Source organism: Lactuca serriola, chromosome 4 (assembly GCF_051521515.1).
Source record: "Lactuca serriola cultivar US96UC23 chromosome 4, Lser_US96UC23_V15, whole genome shotgun sequence".
In the NCBI taxonomy this organism is placed as follows: domain Eukaryota; kingdom Viridiplantae; phylum Streptophyta; class Magnoliopsida; order Asterales; family Asteraceae; genus Lactuca; species Lactuca serriola.
This window is the reverse complement of record NC_136411.1, coordinates 216,981,008-217,004,721: the sequence shown is the minus strand read 5'-3', so window position 1 is coordinate 217,004,721 and position 23,714 is coordinate 216,981,008. Positions and strand designations below refer to the sequence as shown.

The window sequence follows — 23,714 nt, the reverse complement described above, 5'->3', positions numbered from 1 at the left end:
TGGCTACTTACATCTTGAATATACTTCCAAGCAAGACCAAACAAAATCAAACACCCACCTCACTCCTCTATCACAAACACCCCTCCTATTCTCATCTTCGAACATTCGGTTGTCTCTGTTACCCACTCCTTCCTTCTTCTTCTATCCACAAACTTCAAAACCGGTCAACTCCATGTGTTTTTCTAGGGTATCCCTCCAATCATAGAGGGTACAAATGCTATGATCTATCTTCCCGTAAAGTACTTCTCTCTCGTCATGTCATCTTCGAAGAAAATGTTTTCCCTTTGCAATCTATCCACTCTGCTCCTCCAAAATATGATTTCCTACACTCTCAACTTTCCTCTGAACCTCACCCATCTTTGTGGGAATCAGTTGCTCCTACCCACTACCACCCCTACTCCTCTTTCGACAAACTCAAGCCCAACTCCTTCCCTTTCCCCTCGTAGTCCTACGACTGATTCCCCGTTACAAATTCTGGTCCAATCACTCCTCCACCCACTACTACCATCCCCTTATCCTCAACAAGTAAGTCAAACCCAACAACAATAGCCTCCCCCCACTTCAAACTTATAGTCGACGCCCCAAACCAACACAACCCGCTCCACCCTCAACCGACTCTACACCACCTCCTTCAGCCAATGCCCCACCACCACCAACCCGCATAATGACAACACGTATCATGACAGGCATTACCAAAACCAAACTTTCCTTTAATCTAAACACCATTTCCACCACCGCCTTTGAACCGCTACCCCGCAACACACATGACGCATTAGCCAATCCTGTTTGGAACCGTGCCATGACAGATGAGTTTAATGCTCTTATTAACAATAAGACGTAGGAGCTTGTATCCCGACAATATGACATGAATCTAATTCGCTGTATGTGGATATTCAAACATAAAACTAAATCGGATGGCTCACTTGAACGCTATAAAGCACGTTTAGTTTGTGATGGCAGGTCTCAACAAATTGGGGTGGATTGTCATGAAACGTTTAGTCTTGTAGTAAAGCCCGCTACCATCCGTACGGTCCTTAGCATTGCTTTATTTAACAGGTGGGAGATTAATCAACTCGATGTAAAGAATGCATTTCTCCATGGCTATTTATCTGAGACAATGTATATGCATCAACCGTTGGGCTTTTGTGATTCCCGTTTTCCACATCACGTGTGTCGACTGAAAAAGTCTCTATACAGGCTCAAACAGGCGCCGAGGGCTTGGTACCAACGGTTCACAGATTATGTAACCACCTTGGGTTTTCACCACAACTCATGTGACCATTCTCTGTTTATTTATCGCAACGGGCAGGAGACAGCCTATCTACTTCTTTATGTAGATGATATTATTCTTACCACTTCCTCTCCGGCACTAAAGGCGCATCTTATGTCTTGTCTCTCTTCTGAGTTTGCAATGAAAGACCTCGGCCCTCTCAGTTATTTTCTTGGCATCTCTGTCAGTCGAGATCATCACGACCTGTTTCTCTCACAACATAAATATGCCTTAGACATTTTAGCGTGTGCAAAAATGACCGACTGTAATCCTGTTCATACTCCTGTTGATACATCTGGTAAGCTCAGTTCGACTGGCGGGGAGCTCCTTACCGATGCCACTTTCTACCGGAGCCTTGTCGGGGCACTTCAATACCTAATCTTCACGCATCCAGATATTTCCTATGCCGTGCAACAGGTGTGCATGCATATGCATGCCCCGCATACCTCTCACTTCAATGCACTAATACGGATTCTTCATTACATTAAGGGTACGTTATCGATGGGTCTTTATATGCGATGCAGCCCACAAAATTCTCTTATCTCCTATACTGATGCAGATTGGGCCGGTTTCCCTGACACTAGACGTTCAACATCCGGATACTGTGTATATCTTGGAGATAATCTTATTTCTTGGTCCTCGAAAAGACAATCTACGATATCTCGTTCAAGTGCGGAGACGGAATACCGCGGGGTTGCACACGTTGTAGCTGAAGTCTGTTGGATTCGCAATCTCCTCTTGGAGTTGGGCCGACCTCCCACTCGCACTTCCATTGTTTACTGTGACAATGTGAGTGTCATTTACATGACAGGGAATCCTATTCAACACCAACGCACGAAGCATATCGAGATTGACATCCATTTTATGCGTGAAAAAGTTCAAAGAGACCAGATTCGTGTTATACATGTACCTTCTTGATACCAGTTAGCAGATATATTCACCAAGGGCTTGCCAAGATTTCTATTCACTGATTTCCGCAGCAGTCTAAGCATCCGAGAACCTCCTCCTTAGACTAAGGGGGTATATTAGAATAGAAGAGGAATAGTATTGTTTAGATTCTATGAGGTGCTAAAGTGTAAATAGACAAACCCTTGTATCTATATATAATTATGTACAATGAGAAGGATCAGCATTCTTGGAGCGTAATCTATTATACTATCAATGTTATTAATTTATCAATTGTATATTACATGGGTTTTAACCATCAAAATTGATTTTATTTTGTAATCGTGGTTCCCACGGGTTATAACCTAGTATTTTTATAAACTAAAATTTGTTTCCATCAATATATTATATGTGGACAATGACAAGAAAACCTGTTAACTTGTGTCATGTAATCATAATTCAAATCAGCAGTATACTAATTATAGATTTCTGAAAATAAAATGTGGTAATAATAAATCATAACAAAGCACAACGTGTTGTAAAAAGAATAAATGAGAATACAATTGCTATAATAAAAGGAATGGAAAGTACCTTGCTATTTTTTGCATCAAGTCCTAGAAATAAAAAAGAAAAGGTAATAGAGTCACCAGAGGGAAAATCAACCTTCTGTCACTTATAGTAGCAACAACATCTTCATAATAGGCTGTTTGCATGTATGCCGTTATTATTCTTCGTTGTCACTAATTAAAGCAAATGAAAAGGGGTAGAACTTGTAACCATCTCCTTGGTAGAATTTGTTTTGGAATTCAACCCAATGAAGCCTCAAGGCATGCAGGAAAGCACTGAGGGTTTCCATTACTAGCAACACACCCACAGTTGCAAAAATAAATACGATAATACCAATTATAAATATCGTCACACTGTTGTATCTGTAGTCAGAGAATATTATTATTTTAGTTGACACATCAATTAATTAGTATGATCGAGTTGAAAGAATTATTGTTTAATTAGATCATGAATCGTGAGGGCAATATGGTAACTTACCCCCAGGAAAGAACTAAAACCTTCTCGTAAAATACACTCGAAAGCTCCGAATGTGCTAGACTGAAAATAAATAAGATTAAATATTAATTATGATTCATTTGTAGAAACTAGAAACAATGACAAAATATATGAAAGGTAAATTATAATGGTGTTCTGATCCATCTTTTTTTTTTTCATTTTAATTAATTTTATAAACATTTTTAAACTTTGAAGAAGTTTGTAAGTTACCTTAGAGCCCATAGACGAAGGTAGGAAGCAGTGTTGGATACTGAACCAAGAACAAACTCAATTGTATGTATTAGTTGATGCACCAAAACTTCACTAAATTCAAACTCCTCACGTCGCCCATTATTCCTCTCTTGTTCAAGATTTTCATCATAGCTGTGAAGTGGTTGGTAGGCCCCACCTCGGTGTCTCTAAAAACAATGTAACATTACAGTAATTAGTTTTTTAAAAAAAAAATTTATTAATAAGAAGATATCAATTTTGTGTGTACTTACTTCCTCATGTTGTTTCTTCAAAAGAAATGGCTTTGGAATTAGCATCCATGGTACAGCAACCAGTGCCATAAATAGCAGTAGTAACTGACACAAGAGTAATTAAACAATTACAATTCTTTTTAGAGTAAAACTAGGGTGATATTATGGGGTCATAATCTGTAAATTTTATGTAAATTACAAGGGCAGTTTTTGTAAATTATTTTCTATACAGAGACCAAACCTGCCAACATACAAAAGTCTTAAACACATGGACCGTTTCTGTAAAAAGAAATCTGCACATTGACCTTTTCTGTAAATTACATTGACAGTTTTTTTTTTTTTTTTTTTTAAAATATATTTTCTACAAAAGGACTAAACCTGTCAATATATATAAATGTTGTGGCCAAAGTTTGAAAGGCAAAAAGCATACAATTCATTTGTGAATTGTAAAGATATAGCAATAATGGTTAAATATGTAATTAAATTAGTGAGTTTTTATGTCTGAGTAAATGAAACCTGGAGATATTTCTGGCCGATAAAAAGCTCATTATCTTCTAAATCATCCATGGGACTGAGGAACATGTATATCATTATATGGTATAAATCAGCTTGTGAACCCGTGCACCATTTCAAAATAATTAATACAGAAAGGTAGCCAAATAAACTGTTGAGAAATATCATCTGGGGGACAAACTGGTACCTGAAACAAGACATAACATGACATGACATGACAGATTGTAGTGTATTTGTGTTTGGACTGAGACTGATGTAAGTGGGATAAAAACTACAATTTATATTTTTTACCAGGTGTCGATGTCGTTTCGAAAAAACTTTGCGTTAAAATAACTTAAAATGATTCCAAGGTTCATTTGAGCGACTCCGAGTAAAATCGACATTTTCATTTTGAGGGAGTTGAGAAATGGTAATTCACTTCGGGTTCCATGCCAAATAGGATCTACACCAAATGGGTAAGTCTCTCGTACCTTGATCAATCCTATAGTAGTTGCGTCTCTGCAGTAAAGTTTTTGAGTTTATAATGAAATCAGGGAAGCAATGAAATGGTTCACTTCATTGCTTTAGAATTATAAAAATAAAAAGATTCTTTGTTTAATTATGTTTTAATTATATATCTCAAATTCCTTTTATGTCATTTTACATTTGAAAAAAAAAAGAAAAAAAAAATTGACGTTTTAGCTAAAAGCTAGCTTTTCAACTAGTCTGTCAAACACAGCCTAAGTACAAACCTGCAGGAAGGATCACGGCAGGCATACGCGGACTGCCCAAATAACTCATACGGGACAGAAAAGAACTCGTTATATATAAATCCCGTGTAAATCGAGAAAATTGACATCATTATAATAACATAACGACCACCAAATGCCATTTCCATGATATCTCCTAGTTTCTGTTACCCATAAAAATAAAACAAAATTCAATCACCTTAGTATATTCATAAAGTGAGGAAGGTAGTTTTTTCCTTTTTTATTAAATTAGCATAGAAAAGCAAGAACAAAAATACCTGACTGGAGTATGTTTTTTCTCTTAGAATAAGATACATTGTTGCAAGAAATAAGCATATACCATGGCCCCAATCTCCAAACATTACAGCAAATAGGAATGGAAAAGTAACGACTGTGTATACACCAGGATTTGCTTCTTGATACTTTGCCACCCTAAAAACAGTAAAAAAAAATAATAATAAGAACTTTTGTGTTGTTATAACATTGTATTCACACAATAAACAAACTCAAAATAGTGTAGAAAAGAAAACAAAATGTTACCCATAAGCATTTACAATCTCTTGAAATGAATTAGTAAATTTATTTGTGCGAAAATACGTTGGTGGTGATTCCTTAGAAGTCAGAATCTCAAAGATGGCGCCTATTTGTGAGTTACTATCGACAGTTGCTTTCGTCAATGCCTTCTGGATCTAAAATAAAAAACATAAAGATTGAAAGCATTTAATATCATTAAATCATTATATTAATGAGAAACTCTAGCTTCATGGAGATTGATTACATAATATACCTGACTTGTAGCAAAAACAGGACACCACCCTTCTGCCACAAGACACTTTTTGGTCACATCAAAACAAAGCATATTCAAAGTGTAGTAAATTGATTTCTCTTTCTTGACCTTGCATTAAGTAAAAACAAAAGTTTGAAAAGTGATTAGTGATTAAACAAAATACTACAAGATTACTGTTAAATTAGTGGACATATATTTGGATTTAATCACAAATTTAGACTGATGAAATTGAAACTTACCAGATTGTTCCACTGTTCATATTGATGACTAATAGCATGTACCACGTGTCTCCAGTGATGTTTTCCAACATCAATAGTTGTTTTTAGCTCAGAAAGTTTCCCAGTCACCTAGAAATTTAAATTTAAATCAATAATACAAACATATATAAATAAATAAATCTAATCAATTACATTAAATCCATAACCAAAATAACCATATACCTCTGTAACCATCTGCTGTTGTTTTCCTATGTCATCAGTAAACGGATAACGGTTTGCTCCAAATGCATCACATATTTTCAACACCTTGTTCTTAGCCCTTTCTCCAGAATGGAATACAATGAACACGTTTTTCTCCACCTTTCGAAAGTGAAAACAAAACATTTTTCAAATCCCAATTTACTTTTTTTTTTTTTTTTGTAAATGAATTTGAGTGTAACCTTTTGTTCAGAAACAGGATCGATAACAGGCTGTTCAATGGAATATTGTTTTAAGAAAACATTGCCTCTTGTTGCACGAAACAAGATCCTTTCAAAAGCCATTGATTTATCTCTTTGGATAAGACCACTCACATACCCCAGCTTCACTTGCTTTGAAAGATCTGTTATTTCCTTAAAGAAAGAAAAAAAAAAAGAGAGTGTAATCACAAAGTGGGATTGGAATGGAATTGAATTCCGATTCCAGTGAGAAGTTAATAGTAAATGAGTACTTGTTCTAATAACAGAGGGCTATCGAGTGATCTTTCTACACGTCGATGTTCATGTTCTCTTTGCTGAGCTGTAGCACTCCTTTGAGCAGAATTAAAAACCTCACCAGCCTAAAACAGAAAGGAAGAATATTCCCTGATTTTTATAAACCTGAAAACATATACATATCTGGAGGAGTGGAATGAGTAATTACATTCCATTCTTACCTTCTTCAAGACAAGTTTATATTCTAGAAGTTCGTTATGAGCACGTTGTAGCTTTTCAGAGTTTGCATTCATCTCGATGAGCTCGAGTTCTTGTTCTCCAAGTTTGACCTAGTAGTTGACACTTGAATAAGTTATGATATGATAATAAGTAATTAACAAGTAAATGGATTTTAATTAGTATTGTTTTACTTCGAGCTCATCTAGACTGATTTCTGAGACATGTGTTGACTTTGTTGACGGCGTAAGACCGGCTTTAAACATTTGATCCTTGAAAAAGCGAAGCTTGCGTGCCATCTCCTCACACCTTTTAATCTACATGGAATTTGTTAAATGTGACAGATTAAGCATGGAAAAAGATTTATTATCTAAAAATTAATATTTGAAAAAGAAATGAATATATATTTCATATATACAGTTAATCTTAATTTTGTTTTAAACCTAACATGTGACAATCGTTTATGAACTGCGCAAGTTCGATTCCCTTTCTGTTCGCATTTTAAATTAAGGCTTTGCGGTATGGTGACCTTTTTCTATGCGTAGGGGTGATGTGGCAAGGTCATCTACACGCGAACACCGCCCCCAGGTGTGCGTAGGTGCATTGTGGCCTAGCCTCTACCACGGACGAAGCCGGCCAATAGAATGAGAGAGAGAGTCAAACAGGTATTTTTTCGACCGTTTAGGAGTTTACCAAAAAAAAAATTAATTTTTAAATTTAAATAACATATTTTATATATATATATATATATATATATATATATATATATATATATATATATATATATATATATATATATATATATAGGTTTAGATTCTATGGAAAACAAAAAACCCTAAAAATCATAAAAATGCATAAAAAAAATATACTTAGAGATCACAAAACTTTTTTTTGGATTTTTTTATGAAAAAATCGCATGTTTTTAAATAAATTCGTTGATTTTTTTTTTTTGAAATTTTAAAAAAAAAAATTGATTTTTTATTTTTTTTCAGCGAATTTATTAAAAAACCTGCGATTTAAAAAAAAAGTTTTGTAAGCTCTAAGTATTTTTTATGCATTTTTATAATTTTTAGGGTTTTTTTGTTTTCCAAATAAACTTCCCTATATATATATATATATACACTACACTTAAAATCTTCATTTTACACTTCTAAATCAAAAAATTCTCCTACTTTCTCTTTTCTTCAAAAAAATGGATCCAAACCAAAATACCCCACCCATTCCAAACACTCCAAGTGATTATCAAACATATATGCAATTGTTGAACTCTCCAATCCAACAACCTTTATTCACTAACCTTCCATACAACCCACAATTCTTCTAACAACAACGACCACAACAACAATTTACTCAACCTCAATTCATTTCCCAATTCCAAGGTTTTCAACAAGAAGCTTCTCCATAAATCCAAACACAATCATCTCAAGTCCTATTATCTCAATCCCAAACCGTGAACCTCGACAACGACGATGAACTGGTCCAAGAAACACCACAACCATCTCGAAGAAGGCAACCAAAAGCAAAAGGGAAAAAGAAAGCAACGGCTTGGAACGAAGAAGAGGAAGAAGCTTTAGCAAAAGCTTGAATTTTCATATCCTGTGACTCGAGAAGAGACAACGCGCAATCTGGAGAAAGTTTTTGGAATCCTGTTTTGGATCACTTTCACGCGCTACTTGGAAGGAAAACGGATCGGTCGTGCAACACAGTCAACGGAAAAAGGCGTGATCTTCATGCGATTTGCACAAAGTTTAACGGCATATTTGAAAAATCAAAAAAATATACATAAAACTGGTTCCAATGATTTCAACATTTTATCAACCGCATGCTACCAATTCAAAGTTACCAACAATGGTAAACCATTTGGTCACCAAAAAGCGTGGGAAGTTTGTCGTAACGGTCCAAAATGGGTCCTTAATCCGGAGACATCACATTTGGACTCGACCACCGGCTCCTACAAAAGACCAAGAACTTCTGATTCGGATGCGGGTTTTGGGCTAGACCTCAATGATGACATCGATGTTGCTAATGGAGAGGGTCCACCGGAAGTCCAACTTCATCGACCACCGTAACTAGCGACGACGGGCTTGTGGAATCTAAAGACAAAACTTTAAGTTTTCTAGAAAGAAAATACGAATCAACGGAGGAATCTCGTCGCCAAAAAATCGCTCTTACCGATCTTCAAATCATAAACACAAAGTCTATACCCGATCTCGACCCAGAAAATCTCGCGACATTTCTCAAAATCCAACAACAAGTCCACAATAAATATGGAAAGTAGGTTATAATATTTATGTTTTAGTTGGTGTGTTTTATGTTTTTTTAAGTAATCTAGGATAAATAAGTAATTTAGGATTTCTATTTTTTTTATGTTTTTAAGTATGTTAGGATTTTAATATGTGTGTTTTAAAATTAATGCAACGTGGTTTAAGTTAATGTTTTAAATTTAATGTGTTTTTATTTGAATTATTTTTTAAATTTAATCTAATAATGTCAAAAAAAAAAAAAACAAAAAAAAAAAAAAAAAAAACAAAAACAAAACAAAAATGATGTGGAGTTGTAACCATTTCCAAGGGTTAGTGGGTTGATAGTGGGTTTATAGTAGAGGTGATGTGGCGCGGATGTAGTGTCACTTTTTGAGTAGGTTGGATATGATCATACCCCTTCGCCTAACTACAAAAGTTTTTGATTGTCTTCTTAATAGACGTTTCCTCCGATCTTCCACCACCTAGTTTCAAAATATCTTGATATACTTTTTTCCCCAAAAATCCAATTATATATATATATATATATATATATATATATATATATATATATATATATATATATATATATATATATATATATATATATATAAAATACTAATAAGGTTATCATATTTAATTAAGGAAAAATTGTAGCAGAAGTTGTAAGTTTTCAAGAAATAGTCTTATGTTAAGTTTATGTGAATGTTTCAAAAAAATTTGGTCCATATTTCTAAGCCTACAATTAAAAGTTTAAAGTTCATATTTCATTGTAATATTTGTCAAAAAAAATTGTAAGACAAATTATTTATTTTAATTCTAAAATACCTATTAATTAAATTTATACATGAAAGGATGTGGCTTGGACATTCCGCTTCACTTCTATTTCATTTATTTTTTCATATCAAATACCAACCGAACCTAAAAAAAATTTAGTCTTTTTAAACGCAAAAACCAAACGGTGCGTTTTTCAAAACAATTTGGTTCAACTATTTTTTCATTTTAAATTGTCAAGCTAACAGTTGTACTGGTTTTAATACATGATTGTTAAAATGGAGTATCTATTATCTTTTCTCGTTTTTCTTTTTCAAAAAATGATCTTGGAAGTTGTGTAATGCTTACTCTCAAACTTTTTGTTTACACAGTAGTAATATTCTTTGATTCTCGCTTCATCTTTGGAATCCCATCCAATGATCCAGGACGTAATCCTAGACGTGAATAATAAAATAAAATTTTCGTTTTTCTTGTTTGATTTACAATTTTCTTAAGATTTTATTTTATATATTAATAAAAATTTCGTTTTTTTGTTTTTGTCTTGCTTTCAAATTAACTTGGACCTAAGAGTGTATGACATGAGCTGCCAAGGGTTGATTGTGGGGCTGTCTATTGGGCCCATGGGCCCAAGTAAGTTGTTATATAAACTAAAGGTCAGCCCAGCTAATATACAGTTGTTAGCGGCTATTTGGATTACAAGGCCTTTCTTGAGAATAATCAGGCATAGTTAGACAAGCGAATCAAGCTTCTTCCAAGGTTCAATCGGATCTTCATGGGAAGTCAAAAGATGATCCGTGACTTTGAAAGTGAAAGTGAGACAGTGAATCTCAAAGGCGACCATGGATGCAAAACACGGTGGTTAGGGTTTTGCTAGGTTTGGCACCAAAGATTAGGTTAGATTTTATTTTTATTGAAAAAAAAGACACATCTAAATTTATAACTTTATCTACAAATAGAAATCAGTATTGGTATATTTTCTTTCAAGATTCTATTATAGTTCTAAAAAATAAGAAATAATGAAAATAATAGAAGTTCAATTTGTTTCTGATTGAACGTATTTTTTATAATCTTAAAAATATAAATGTTAATAATGGTATGGATCATAACTTATTTAATAGAAGGTGGAGTTTCTAATAGAATAACAATAATCAAGTAACAAAAATTGAATTGATTAGGTTGCTAATAAAGTAGCAATAACATGTAACAACAGGCTGCAGCCAAAGAGATAAAATCATATTTTTTTGAAGCAATAACTAGATTCTAGTCATGGCTGGAGAGTGGAAGGAAGTTCCCCGGAACATTGACTTAGATCCTATTGGGCCAACTAGCCCACTAACACTTGGACTGTTGGAGAATTTCGGTTGTTTTGGACCCTTCCCCTGTCTGAACCCAGACATGGATGGTCCATCTGCTATAAAAAGGAAAAGAACTGATGTAGACGCCTTGGACTTCACATTCTCATCTCCTTCAAAACAGTTCGACGCTCTCCACCAGACGGAAAATAACATCGTAGGAGATCCAATGATGCATACAACGAACCACCGAGATCAATATAGCAAATCAATCAATGATATTCCTTCCGTCCTTACTAATGATCGAAGTGGCCATGTCAATTGCTCGAAACCAAACGAGAATGCTCATATTGCAGAAATTGGGGCTTTGGTCGGTTTTCAAATTGAAGCGGATAACCACATACTCGCGTCCGTTGTTGGTGAAACAGGTGTACACAATTGTTATCCATGAATTGTCTATCTCTTAATGTTCGAGGTATAGGCGATGATGCTAAAGTCAGATGGGTGAGAAGTTTGAAGGTGCTCCATAAAATAAATTTCTTGGGTTTACAGGAAATGCAACTTACAGATTACTCTAAAATAGATGTTCATGGATGTTGGGGAGATATTGATATGGACTATGAAGCAGTGAAGGGGTCGATTCTGATGGTAGATCTGGTGGGTTGATTTCAATTTAGGATACTAGTTACTTTCGGAAGACACATGTTTTAAAGCATCGACACTACATAATTTTGTCCATATATTGCTTCAATTTTAACAAACTCATACCTGACGCAGGCATTATCGATTTCAATATGGTTGGTAATCGTTATACTTATAAGAGCCGTGTCGACGCAAATTTAAGCAAAATTGATAGATTTCTTGCTTGCTCTTCTTTCCTATCATATTTCCCATCGCTTACTGCCACTGCTCACCCCAGGTACTTATCAGATCACTTCCCTTTACTAAGTCTTCGATTTCCAATGATTTTGGTCCTCCATCGTTTAAGTTTTTAAATTCTTGGCTCATGGTGGATGGAATTGATCAAACTTTAAGTAATGCATGGATTGGTTTTAGTGGCTATGGTCGGGCGGAAGTTTACCTGGATGCAAAACTTAAGCATGTAAAAGAAGAGATCAAGAAATGGCGTAGAAGTGAACATAAAAAAGAAGCCAAGGAACTCACAAATTTATAAGTAACGATCAAAGACTTAGAAAATGTGGCTGAAACGCATATCCTGTCAGAAAACAAGTATTGATTCAATGCAATGGCCTCAAAAGGATTTTGGAACTCGAACATATGGCAGCATTAGATCTTAAACAGAAGGCCCGATTGAAATGGGTGGTGGATGGAGACGAAAACACAACCTTCTTTCTTTCATGGTCATGTTAACAACAAACGGAAGAACCAAATCATTGGTCTCACAATCAATGGTCGATGGTCAACTGATGTCAGTGACATTAAAAATGAAACTTACAATTTCTTTCAGTTGAAGTTCAAGGAGAGATGGAAGTCAAGGCCTAAATTTATCAACACAAACTTCAAGTCTCTATCGATGATGGACACCATACATCTTGAAGCTCCATTCTCCGTATCTGAAGTTAAGGCGACTGTTTTGGCTTTTTGTGGAGACAAAGCACTTGGCCCGAGCAAACTTTTAAGTTCATAAAAACTATAGAATGATGATGTGATGAATGTCATGCGTCACTTTGAAGATCTGGGTTCACTTGCCTCATGTTGTAACTCTTCATTCATAAAACTTGCTCCAAAAATAAAAGATTCTACTATTCTATCAGACTATCGCCCTACTATTCAGAGGGCGTTTAACACTCATCAAAGCAGTGTTGGGGAATCTCCCAAGATATTATCTGTCACTTTTTAAAGCACATGTTGGGGTTATTGAGACTCTAGAAAAGCCGAGAAGGAAATTCTTGTGGGGTGGAAACGAAGAAAAGAAGAAGATACATTGGGTGTCATGGGAGAAAGTTATAGCATCTAAAGAGAATGGTGGACTAGGAATTCATAATTTATCTAATAAACCGGTTGAGCACTTGTCAACAAAACAAATATCCGGTGTATGGAACAACATATCGGGGACTAAGAACGACATTGAAAGGTTGCGTCTTAGTTTTGATGATATATTTCAGCAGGTGATCAAGTCAGGGGACAATACCCAATTTTGGCATGATTTTTGGATTGGAACCTGTAAATTAAAGACTGCATTCCTTTCACTTTATGCTCTTGAAACTAAGAAATGGTGTAAGGTTAGCATCTGGATACTTGCAGATGGAATCAATTGGAATTGGAGTTATTGTCTAACAAAGGTAGGCTTAACTATTGAGTTGGAGAATTTAACAAATGACATCACACCTATTCGGTTACAACCTGGTCTAGATGAGATTAAATGCAAACTATGCCCTGATGTAAATTATAAGGTGCATATGCTATGGCAAAAGATAGATCAAACGCTCCCTATCACCAATCAACATCAGCATGTAACAATCAAATGGAGCAAGATAGTCTCCATAAAGGTAACATGCTTTGTATGGAGAGCTATGCAAGGATGGATTCCCTCTGCGATGGCACTATATCACAGAGGTCTTAATCTTGACTCGACTCTATGTGGATCATGCACTGGCGGGCCTGAATGTGCCAATCACATTATTATTAGCCGCCAATTTTCGGTAATGGTGCATGGGATGATTTTTAGGTGGTGCGCGATTAATCCGATTGAAGCAAACGACGTGGTGGATATTGTGGACTTTGTGGCTAAATGGGGAAATAATCCTAAAACACGAAAGCAATTCATTGCTATTTGTCATGGTCTGATTTGGATGCTTTGGAAAAACAGAAACGAACGGTTGTTTCAGGCGAGATTTTCTAACCCGCGCAAGGTAGTCGAGAACATTAAATCTATGGTGTTTATCTGGATAAAAAATAGGGGCAATGGTGATTTCTATAGTTGGGAGGATTGGATAGCCTCACCTTTTATTTGATGTAATTGTAATTCATTTACTGATTTATCTGTTTTTATGTACTCTGGTTTGGGGCCTCTATTAGCTACTTGCTTTTGAGGTGTTGCCTTTATAATATCATTGACGTTTCAAAAAAAAATGTAAGAACAATTGACTTGGTTGACTTGTTTTGAGATCCGAAATTTTTTGGCAAAAATATGACTTCAAATAAGTTTTTTCGTTTCCTAATCTGAGAGATCTCCTTTCTTAATTTTCAGCTATAGTTTTAGGACAATTGTTTCCTTTGTTATCATAAATAGAGTCCGACATCATTTGATCTATAGAAGAAAAGATAGAGAGCATTTTTTGATGTAAGGGATACATATATGACATATTAGCATAAGAGGGTACAAATATTGATGATGTCATTACTGGTTGGATTATAAGCTTGATTTTAACAAGGTACAAATATATGATATATTTGCCGAAATGATTTTAATGTCTCCGAATTGGACGAAACTCAAAAATTATGAGAAACGAGGTTGTTCAAGGTTCAAAATGGCGTTTTGTTGTTTTTGGTGATTTTCTAAATCTTTTTTTTATTTATGGTTAGTTTAGATAAATGATTAGAGAGTTTACTGTAATCAATTTTGATTTACTAGCATTATGGAAAAAAGTTTTATCTTCTTCTACAAGTAATAATTTTCCTTTGTTTTTGGATCGTTTTGAAGTTTAACAAGAAAGATACATTTTGGAGTTATCTTTTTGTTCTTTGTGTTTCGTATTAGTTGTTATCAACCACTCATTCCTTTCGTCGTTTGGGCATCATTCTTTCTGCTTACATTGCTCGCATGGTATTAGATCATAGGAATGCATTCCACATCCTATGAAGTCACAACGAAACAACAACAGAAGTCACCAAAAGCATGACATCAAACAAGTGAACAAAACTCTTCCTTTTACTTCTCAACTGAGAAATTCAATGAAAGTAATTTTTTTGGAATATGCTCAATTGATTATATTGGTCATTGATGGAAAGGGGAAGTTGGGCTCATAGTTATCTAATTCACGGATCGCTCCGATACAAGAACGAGGAACGGGTACAAGGTTTACTAGATTGGACGTATTGGGTACGGAAGGGTATGAACCGGTACGGTGTACTATGAAGTCCAGTACAGTGTACCAAAATGTAAACCATTTTTTAGAAACATATTATTGTACATGTACATGTATGATAAAAATCAAAATTATATCAAATTACCAAACACCAAAAACATAAATTATAAAACCTCTTAAGTATTAAATATCAAAAGATTAAACAGATTACATGCCACAAGATGAAACAAAATAGCATAATCTGTTACCGGAACAATAGCATAATCTGTTACAGGAATTAACCGTTTTTTCCAGGTAGCATTGGACCAAGCAATGTTTTGCAAACTCTAACGGATAACGCGACTAATTGCAAAGTGGTGGGCTGGGAGATCGATAAGGTACATAAACATATTTTTAAAGATTTAGTGTTCAAGTTTCATTAGTTAACCTCCACATATAAGAAAGGTAAGGCTATTGTGAAGTATTTTCTTAATCACACCCATGTCTTATCATTTTTTAGAGAAAACTCAAAGTTAGAGCTATTGAAGGTTGCAAAGACACGTCTTGCATCACATTATATCCTCTTGAGAAGATTATTGGATTGTAGAGATGCACTTGCAACAACTATAATTCTCAATTCTTGGCGGGCATGGGTCAAAAATGGGGATGAAAACACTCGATTACTTGGGGCAAATGCCGTCGATACGATTAAAGATGATGAGTTTTGGGAAGATACTGAGAACATTTTGGCTATTACAAAACCATTTATTTGTTAATTAAGTTTTGTAATGGTGAAGGTCCCAAAATGGGAGAAATCTACGAAAAAAATGCACCATATAGGTGAAATCAAAGATGTTATGAGGGAAAATAAATACTTAAGTTACTACCCTAAGATGAAAAGATTGTTGTGGCTAGGTGGGAGAAAATGACAATCCCATTCCGACTTCATTGTTTCGGGTTTGCTTTAAGTCCAAAATTTTATGATAAATACTATCTAGAAAAGTTGGATGCCACCTGGCAGGGCGAGAAGAAGATGAAGAATAATCAAGGATGTTATGGGAACAATTTGCGCCAATGCATATGAAGAAAGGAATTTATTGTAGGACCGCAACACAAGTCGATGTCATGACAATGGACGGAATCGATTGGTGGGCTACATATGTATCGGAGACTCCGGAATCGGCAGAAGTAGCAAAAAAAGTACTCTCCCAACCGATTAGTAGCTCTTCGGCGGAGAGAAATTGGAGTACATAATCTTATATCCATAATGTCAAGCGGAATCGTTTGAATTGCACAAGAGCGGATAAACTTATATTTATTCGCTCAAACATTAGATGTCAATCTCGTTTATCATATTCTTATAAATCGCGATCAAGTGCGATCTATGTAACTATGATCTAAATGTATACAAACCAAACAAATCTACAAAATTTAGGACCAAGGAAGTGCTCTAGTGTGTTTCAATTCATGTATAAGACTCATTTTCATATGTAAGTGTATTATTACTATAACCTTAGAGATCAAGTGCTAATGCTTTTTTAGACCTTTTAATTCAGGTTCTGGTGCCTTACAAGGCTTTCATTCGTTTGACATACTGTGTGTAATTCTCATGAGGACTATGACACTGCAGCAGGAACTTATACTCTTATATATATGTTTTGTTAGACAATATTGTAATATATGAACACAAACGTCATCAAAACATACATGTGAGGTCAAAGATAATGTGGAACATACCTGAGTAGCATATGTTCTCTGGAATGGGCTCTTTTCCATGTTCAGCTACACAAGTAGAACAGAAAAAGATTATCAGAAAAAATAGGTTCAGTATACATGTAGGTAAAATGTTGTAAAAGTAGATTAGGTAACAATATTGCAAGCAGTACTAGAAACAAATCTAAAAGTGTCTTCGTGTCTAGCTATCTGATCAGTTCTGAAAACCATTTGACAATTTATTGGTTGTGCTAGATATGATCTCTAAACAGGTAAATGATTATAATAATCTTGATTAAGCCCAACACAAACGAACAGAAAAGAGAAAAAAAAATTACTTTGTATTATGTAGTATGCCAATCGACTAATTATCAAAAGTATCAATCAACCAAAAGGAATTGTAGGAAAACCCTAATTATGAGATCAGATTATAACTATTCAGTCAATAAAAGATGAAATATAATGTGTAATAACGAGATAGATGAGGTTCATAACTCCCTCCGATTTGGAAAACGAAACTGAAACAATCACAAGTGCTCTGAATCAATAGGCATAATAAATGTCAAATTGGTGTTGTAAATAGATTATAATAATAATAAAGCATACATCTTTAAACTGAAAAAGGCCGAGTTCACCGAGATACGAAATAACTCGATGAGCAGATTCCACAGGAATGATGACCCGGGTTAACTGCATTGGCTCTGATCGGAACAGATCCATCGTAGAATGACGTTCTCCTTCGGCCGTTTCGATCTAATTATTGATCACTCTCAACTCGAAATAAATCCAAATTCTAAGAAGGTAAGATGATCGATTATGTGGTGTTTAATGTTTTTCCTCCGTTCGGACGCCGGAGGTTGTAAAATTGATGGCCGAGGTTTCACCGGCACCACCAATTGTGTAGAAGATTCCGGCAACAGTAAGGTTGTTGTTGTGCAAACATATTTGATTGTTTTGATCTCTGGTTGTGATTTATAATTCGACGTAAATTGGCATCTCTTACGGATGCACCCGAACGTCCGAACCTTCGTTCCTCTTGGACTGTGGTAGGGTGGTATGTGATGTAAGTTGATGCGTCCATTTGAAACGGTGGCGTTTAGCCCGATCCTTTGAAGACGCGCAAAATATGTTTCAAATTAATTTCTTTCTATAAGCAAAATACAATAACAATATAACATAACTCATTGAAATTTTATAGTTGCTTTTAATTGTTTATTGTAATCTTTTTACTGTTACGCAGCTTTTAAGATACAACCAAATTAAGCACATAAATAATTATGTGAGAAATGATAATCGAGTGAAGAGTTATCCGCGGGCTCTATTTATATACAATAGTAACCCAAAGTATACAAGGAACTTTTTTTTTCGTAACGACAAATAACATAAAAGGCACCCATAAGCAAGAAGTTAAATGAAGCAAGAGTGACAATACAAAGGGGAAAGAGAAAAAATAGGAACAAAAAACATGAAAAAAAATAAGAACATGAACTATAGGACGGAAAATGATTGAATGGTGAGATACACCAATCTACCAACACTCCACAACCAAGGTTGCATTTGTATTTATGTCATACATATGACAAGGAGATGATAATGTCAGCAGTTTTTGTTGGGGATACACCAATTTTCTTGAAAGTTTTGTCATTCCTAGCTCGCCAGATGTTCCAAATAAGAAAATTGAACACCATACTTAGGATAGATATCTTTTTAGGATAATTTCCCCAGGCATCTACAAAATCAATGAATTCTCTTACAGATGAGAATCTCCTATTTGGAATCACACACCAATTAAGTATCCAATCTTGCACCACCTGAGAGTATTCACACGTAATGAGAAGGTGATCAATTGTTTCGGTCTCCTTGTTGAATAATGAGCATATACTATTAGGTGTGTCAACTCCCCTTATTGCCAAAGCATCTGCCACATGGATTCTATCCAATGATGCTCTCCAGATAAAGCATCAAACTTTTAGAGGAATCGTCTTAGACCAACAAATACATTTCCCTTGGAATAAAATCAATTTTGATTCTAATAACCTCATCATGTTGTTGACAGTGTAATCCTATTTGGAGTTTAAAGTGAAGCTGAAATCGTACTTGGAAGTGCCCTTCGTATTTAACTTACCAATTTCGTGATAAATTTGTAAGAGTTCATGTAGGTTTGCTGCACATATCAGCTCATACCTCCACATCTATGAAAAGGAATTTCTTGATAAGTGATCTTCTAATAGGTAACATTTTACCAATCTAGCGAGTACAAGTGGGGGAATTTGGTTTGAAACGAAGAGTTACCACACCAAACATCTTTCCATAATAGTATTTTGACCCCTGAGCTAGGAATAAGATTGAAAATCTCCTTACTATCTATATTTAGGTTGGAAATGGACTTTACCACCTTGGAAATGTTGCACCATACACCATTTGAAGTTTTTCTCGCAATGTAAGATGTCGGTTTGTTGAGTAGATTATGAATACTTTCGATGATGGCTTATTATAAACTTCCTTTTTTGTTCATTAATCCTCACCGCCATTTTATTAACAAAGATGTGTTTTGATCAAGTAAGGTACCTATACCTAAACCACCATCTAATTTTGGTATGATGACTTTCAACCAATCCACCCATTGAATCTTCTTTTTTTAGATCACCATCACCGTCCCATAAGAATCTATGTCTGATGTTTTCAAGTTCATCAATGATTCCTTGTGGTGCTTTAAAAAGGGACATGTAGTAGATTGAGAGGGACCCAAGAACATATCTGATGAGGGTGAGGTGACCGCCAAATGATAATAACTTTCCTTTCCACGTCGATACTTTGGAACCGAACCAGTTTAGGATCGGCTTCCAATTTTTTAGCGCTATGTTTGCACCGACTTGAACCTAGGGATGAGTGTTGAGTGGAACCAATATCGACCGGTACTGTTCCCAATTTCCTAAAAACCAAATTTGATCGAAATTCAATCTCAAGTACCTAACCGAATTAACATTACTGGTACCGGTACCAAGGATGGTATTGGTTTTCGGTACTAGTACTGGTACCAACGGTATCAGATTTCAAATTTCATGATTTTGAAGTATTGGGTACCGTCCCATATTTTTAAATTCGATACAGTTCGGTATCGATTCTGATACGGTACTGGTATGGTATCGGGATTTGGTACAAATGGGTTATCCCTACTTGAACCTTTAAATATTTAAATGGAAAATTATGTTCCAAGAAACCAAGAACACGATCAGTTTCATGGAGTTTCATATTTGAGACCCCAAATCCAAAGATACGAGGTTTGAAGAAGTTCACATTTAATCTGGATGATACGTGGAAGCATTTAAGAATACGATACAAATTCCTAATGCATGCGTAATCCCATTACCCTACAAATTTTGTGTAACACCTCGGATTTCAAACATATTTTCCATTTTTAATTCACCAAACATTATTCATAAATCCAAGTCATCACAAAATTTTAAATCATTATCAAAACAATATCAGAGTATCCTAAAATCCACAAGACATCATAAGCCGACGAATTGTATAATCATGCCTCCGCCTTCCCGAAATCTACAAGAGTACCTAAAACACATTTAAGTCAACACTGTAAGCACGAAGCTTAGTGAGTTCCCCAAAATACCACATACACAAATAGTTAGCCTCTCATGGCTAAATCTTGACAAGGACCCTTTGGTCATGTGTCTCAGTGAAGACCTGCGGTCTCACGTGTCGGTATAGACCCTCCGGTCATAACTCAATATATACACAAAATAATATAATAACATAAGTCTCGAAGACAGAATGCATAATAACACATATCTCAGTATAAGCAAATAAGACACTTCGGTCAATAATATGAATAAGACCCTCTGGTCAATATACGAATAAAGACTCTCCGGTCACACATAAATTACCATAAAGGTAAGTATAATGATAAGACTCACCTTAGTCGATGGATAGCAAATCCTACACTCGTATCCGCTGCACAATGACTCTACACACTGAGCCAAATAAGATCATTCTCAAATAACATTCAGGGTCATACCCAAAGCACAAGGCCCAATCTAAACAGGCCCAAACCCAAACTAGGCCCACTAAGGCCCAACTCAATAACTCCCTAGGCCCAACAGGACAACTCAACAAGGCCCAAAACAGCAAAGCCCAACCTCAAAAACAAGTCCAAGTCCAAAGCCCACAAATCCACTGATCATACGAACGCGCGACGTTCATGGACGGAACACACGACATTCGCCGTCGGATCGCTTGACGGGGACTCAGGCCAGAACGTGCTACGTTCCCGGCGGAATTCCAATTCTTGTTCTAATGACTTATTCCAATTCTTCCAACATCTAACACCTCAGAATAATCCCATAATAATGAATTAATCCATAAAGTCAAAGGCTTTAAGCCTTAGAATGGCTCAAAGGGGCCCAAACATTATTTCAAGCACTCTAACTCCATAAAGAGGCCAATAACTTACATTTAGTCCTTAACTCCTTAAGTACTTTCACCCAACACTCAGATCTGGTCTAAGAAGGCATTTTATAACATAAAGTTCCCAACTTAATGCATTGTCATGGATAAATGTGCTCAAACCCAAACCCTAACTTTTAACACAAAAATCCAAACTTTATAATCCTTTGCATGGATGGAAGGAATGGACCTGGATCACATTTTTATGACTTAGACCACTCAAAAACCTTAGAAAGTACAACTCAAATGGTCTAGAGTAGTCCATACACATAAAAGACCAAGCTTTGGGACAAAAAGTACATAAAACCCAAAACTAGTTATCATCACGATAGAAACTTTATACCTCTAGTAGCTTGCAAAGTCGATGAAGGTTCTGAATCTAGAAGCTTTACTCCAACAATAACTTAATCACCAAGTTTTGTCTTCTTTAAAGGCCAAAACATAACAAGTCATAACCCAACTAGATCCACATGATAAAGCCACCAAGATTCAAACTTTATACTTTCTAGAGCTAGATCAATATGATTAGGTATTAGATCCTATAACATTATGGATTTCAGGTATTCTTCGAATCTTTCCTTGGTATTTTAATAAGTCAATTTTGGCCCCTGATATTGGCTTAGACCTAGCTTTAGGGGCAGACTGGTAATTTTTCGGAAGTGAAGTAGTATTTTAGGCATACATTTGGGAACGCCCTGCGTATTAGGGAATGCCCTAGTACGTTGGGTGTATACTCATGTACACCAGGTGTACGTATGTCCGGATAAAACCCAAACTTTTAGGTTTTGTGGGGTATTTAAGCATCATTATGGGACATTGTGGCTCACTCTTTCAGCCTCCAAACCTCTCTTAGCCGTCTTGACAGAACCCTAGCCTCATGGTGAGAATTTTAAGCTTATAAGTGTGTTTTGTGTGCCTTCAAGGAGAAACTTGTGCATCGAGGAGTCAAGGAGAGAAGATTGGCTTGAAGATCTTGGTTCATCATCTGTTTTGGGAGCTCTAGAAGGTACAAAGTTACTACCTTTGTGTCTATTTCTTCTAGATCTCTCCTTGGTAGCTTATTTGCATTTTTTTGTTCCATAAAGTCCCATCATAATGCATGATTCGTTTTAGACATTTTGAGCTGTCCTTTCAGACCCCAGGAAGGATTCTAAGTGATAAAAATGATGTCCAAATGGCTAGAAATGTCCCATGAAATTAGTAGAAAGGTCTTAATGGATTAAGCTCATGTATTAAGGAATTTTTGGACGTAAAAAGTCTTAAAGTTTGAGACTTTATGGTTCTGAGACACATTTGGTCAATGGATCAGGAATTTGGGCTTAAGTGCTTAAGCCATTAAGCACTTATTGGAGTTTTGAGTACAACTTGAGTACGCCCCACGTAGGGAGCAGTACGCCCTGCATATGCAGTCAACATCCCAATTTTTCAGTCAATGCAAGGCTCGCGTACGCCCCGCGTAAGTTCGGGGTACGCCCAACTGTCACACCCCGAAACCTAGGGCGGAAATGTTCCGGGGTGGAGGTGACTTCATGTTGAATATCATAACCAATGTACATAGTAAACAAAGTGAAACACAAAACATTACATTACATAGATTTCATTACATTTGTCCAAAAGTAAAGTAGTACAAGTTTCATAGATACATAAGATAAACAAAAGAAAGACGTGACTTCATACGCTCCGTCTTCTGCAAAAGGTCGCGGGGTACCTGTCTAAGGAGAACCTGAGAATACAAGCGGTTTGAAAATCAACATAAAGCTGGTGAGTTCATAAGCGGTTTGTTTTTATGAAAATGTACAAAATCCCTTTTGTGTTTTCCGAAAAAAAATCCCATATTTTCTTAAAAGTAAAGTTTAGTTGTTCTGTTATGTTACACGGTTCTGGTTATGAATTGTGATTACCCAAGAAAATCCTATATTTTCCTAATGTGAAATGTGTACTGAAAACCTGATTAACCTTGTGAAGTGTGTGTTTGTTTACCAACTCAAAATGTAATGTAAAAGATGTACTTAAAAGGTAGGTTATTGTTTCTCAACATGTAAAGTAAAGTAAAGTTGTACACTGAAAACACGTTTGCTCTTGTGAAAATGTATAATTAGGTTATCTGTTTTGTTATATTGTTCTGGTTATGTACAATTGTATTCCCAGGAAAGTCCCATACTTTCCTGAATGTGGGTTACCAAATGTGAAAGATGTATTAGTTTTAACACATATATAAAACTAATATTAACAAAGTAATTTAATTACTTTATCCATTATTACTATTAAATAAATCTCTGTTATCCTAATTGCGAGTTCCATAACCATACAATAGACTAGATATGGCAATAAGTAGTCCACATCACCTTATGACTTTCGTCACCCTTGAACCTTT

The 23,714-nt window shown here is 35.5% G+C and overlaps 1 protein-coding gene across 1 annotated transcript; it reads right to left on the bottom strand.

Annotated features, from left to right (window-relative positions):
- Positions 1-2,663: 2,663 nt before the first annotated feature.
- LOC145100543 (V-type proton ATPase subunit a2-like) lies at positions 2,664-17,890 on the bottom strand. Its single transcript, XM_079037781.1, has 18 exons — positions 17,486-17,890; positions 16,904-16,948; positions 7,027-7,149; positions 6,838-6,945; positions 6,634-6,741; positions 6,365-6,535; positions 6,147-6,284; positions 5,946-6,053; positions 5,707-5,814; positions 5,460-5,608; positions 5,198-5,351; positions 4,923-5,083; positions 4,483-4,689; positions 4,195-4,378; positions 3,700-3,783; positions 3,428-3,615; positions 3,200-3,259; positions 2,664-3,084 (listed from the first exon to the last, which is right to left on the bottom strand). The coding sequence occupies exons 1-18, from the start codon at positions 17,597-17,599 to the stop codon at positions 2,880-2,882; spliced, it is 2,415 nt and encodes an 804-aa protein (XP_078893907.1). The 5' UTR covers positions 17,600-17,890; the 3' UTR covers positions 2,664-2,879.
- Positions 17,891-23,714: the final 5,824 nt, after the last annotated feature.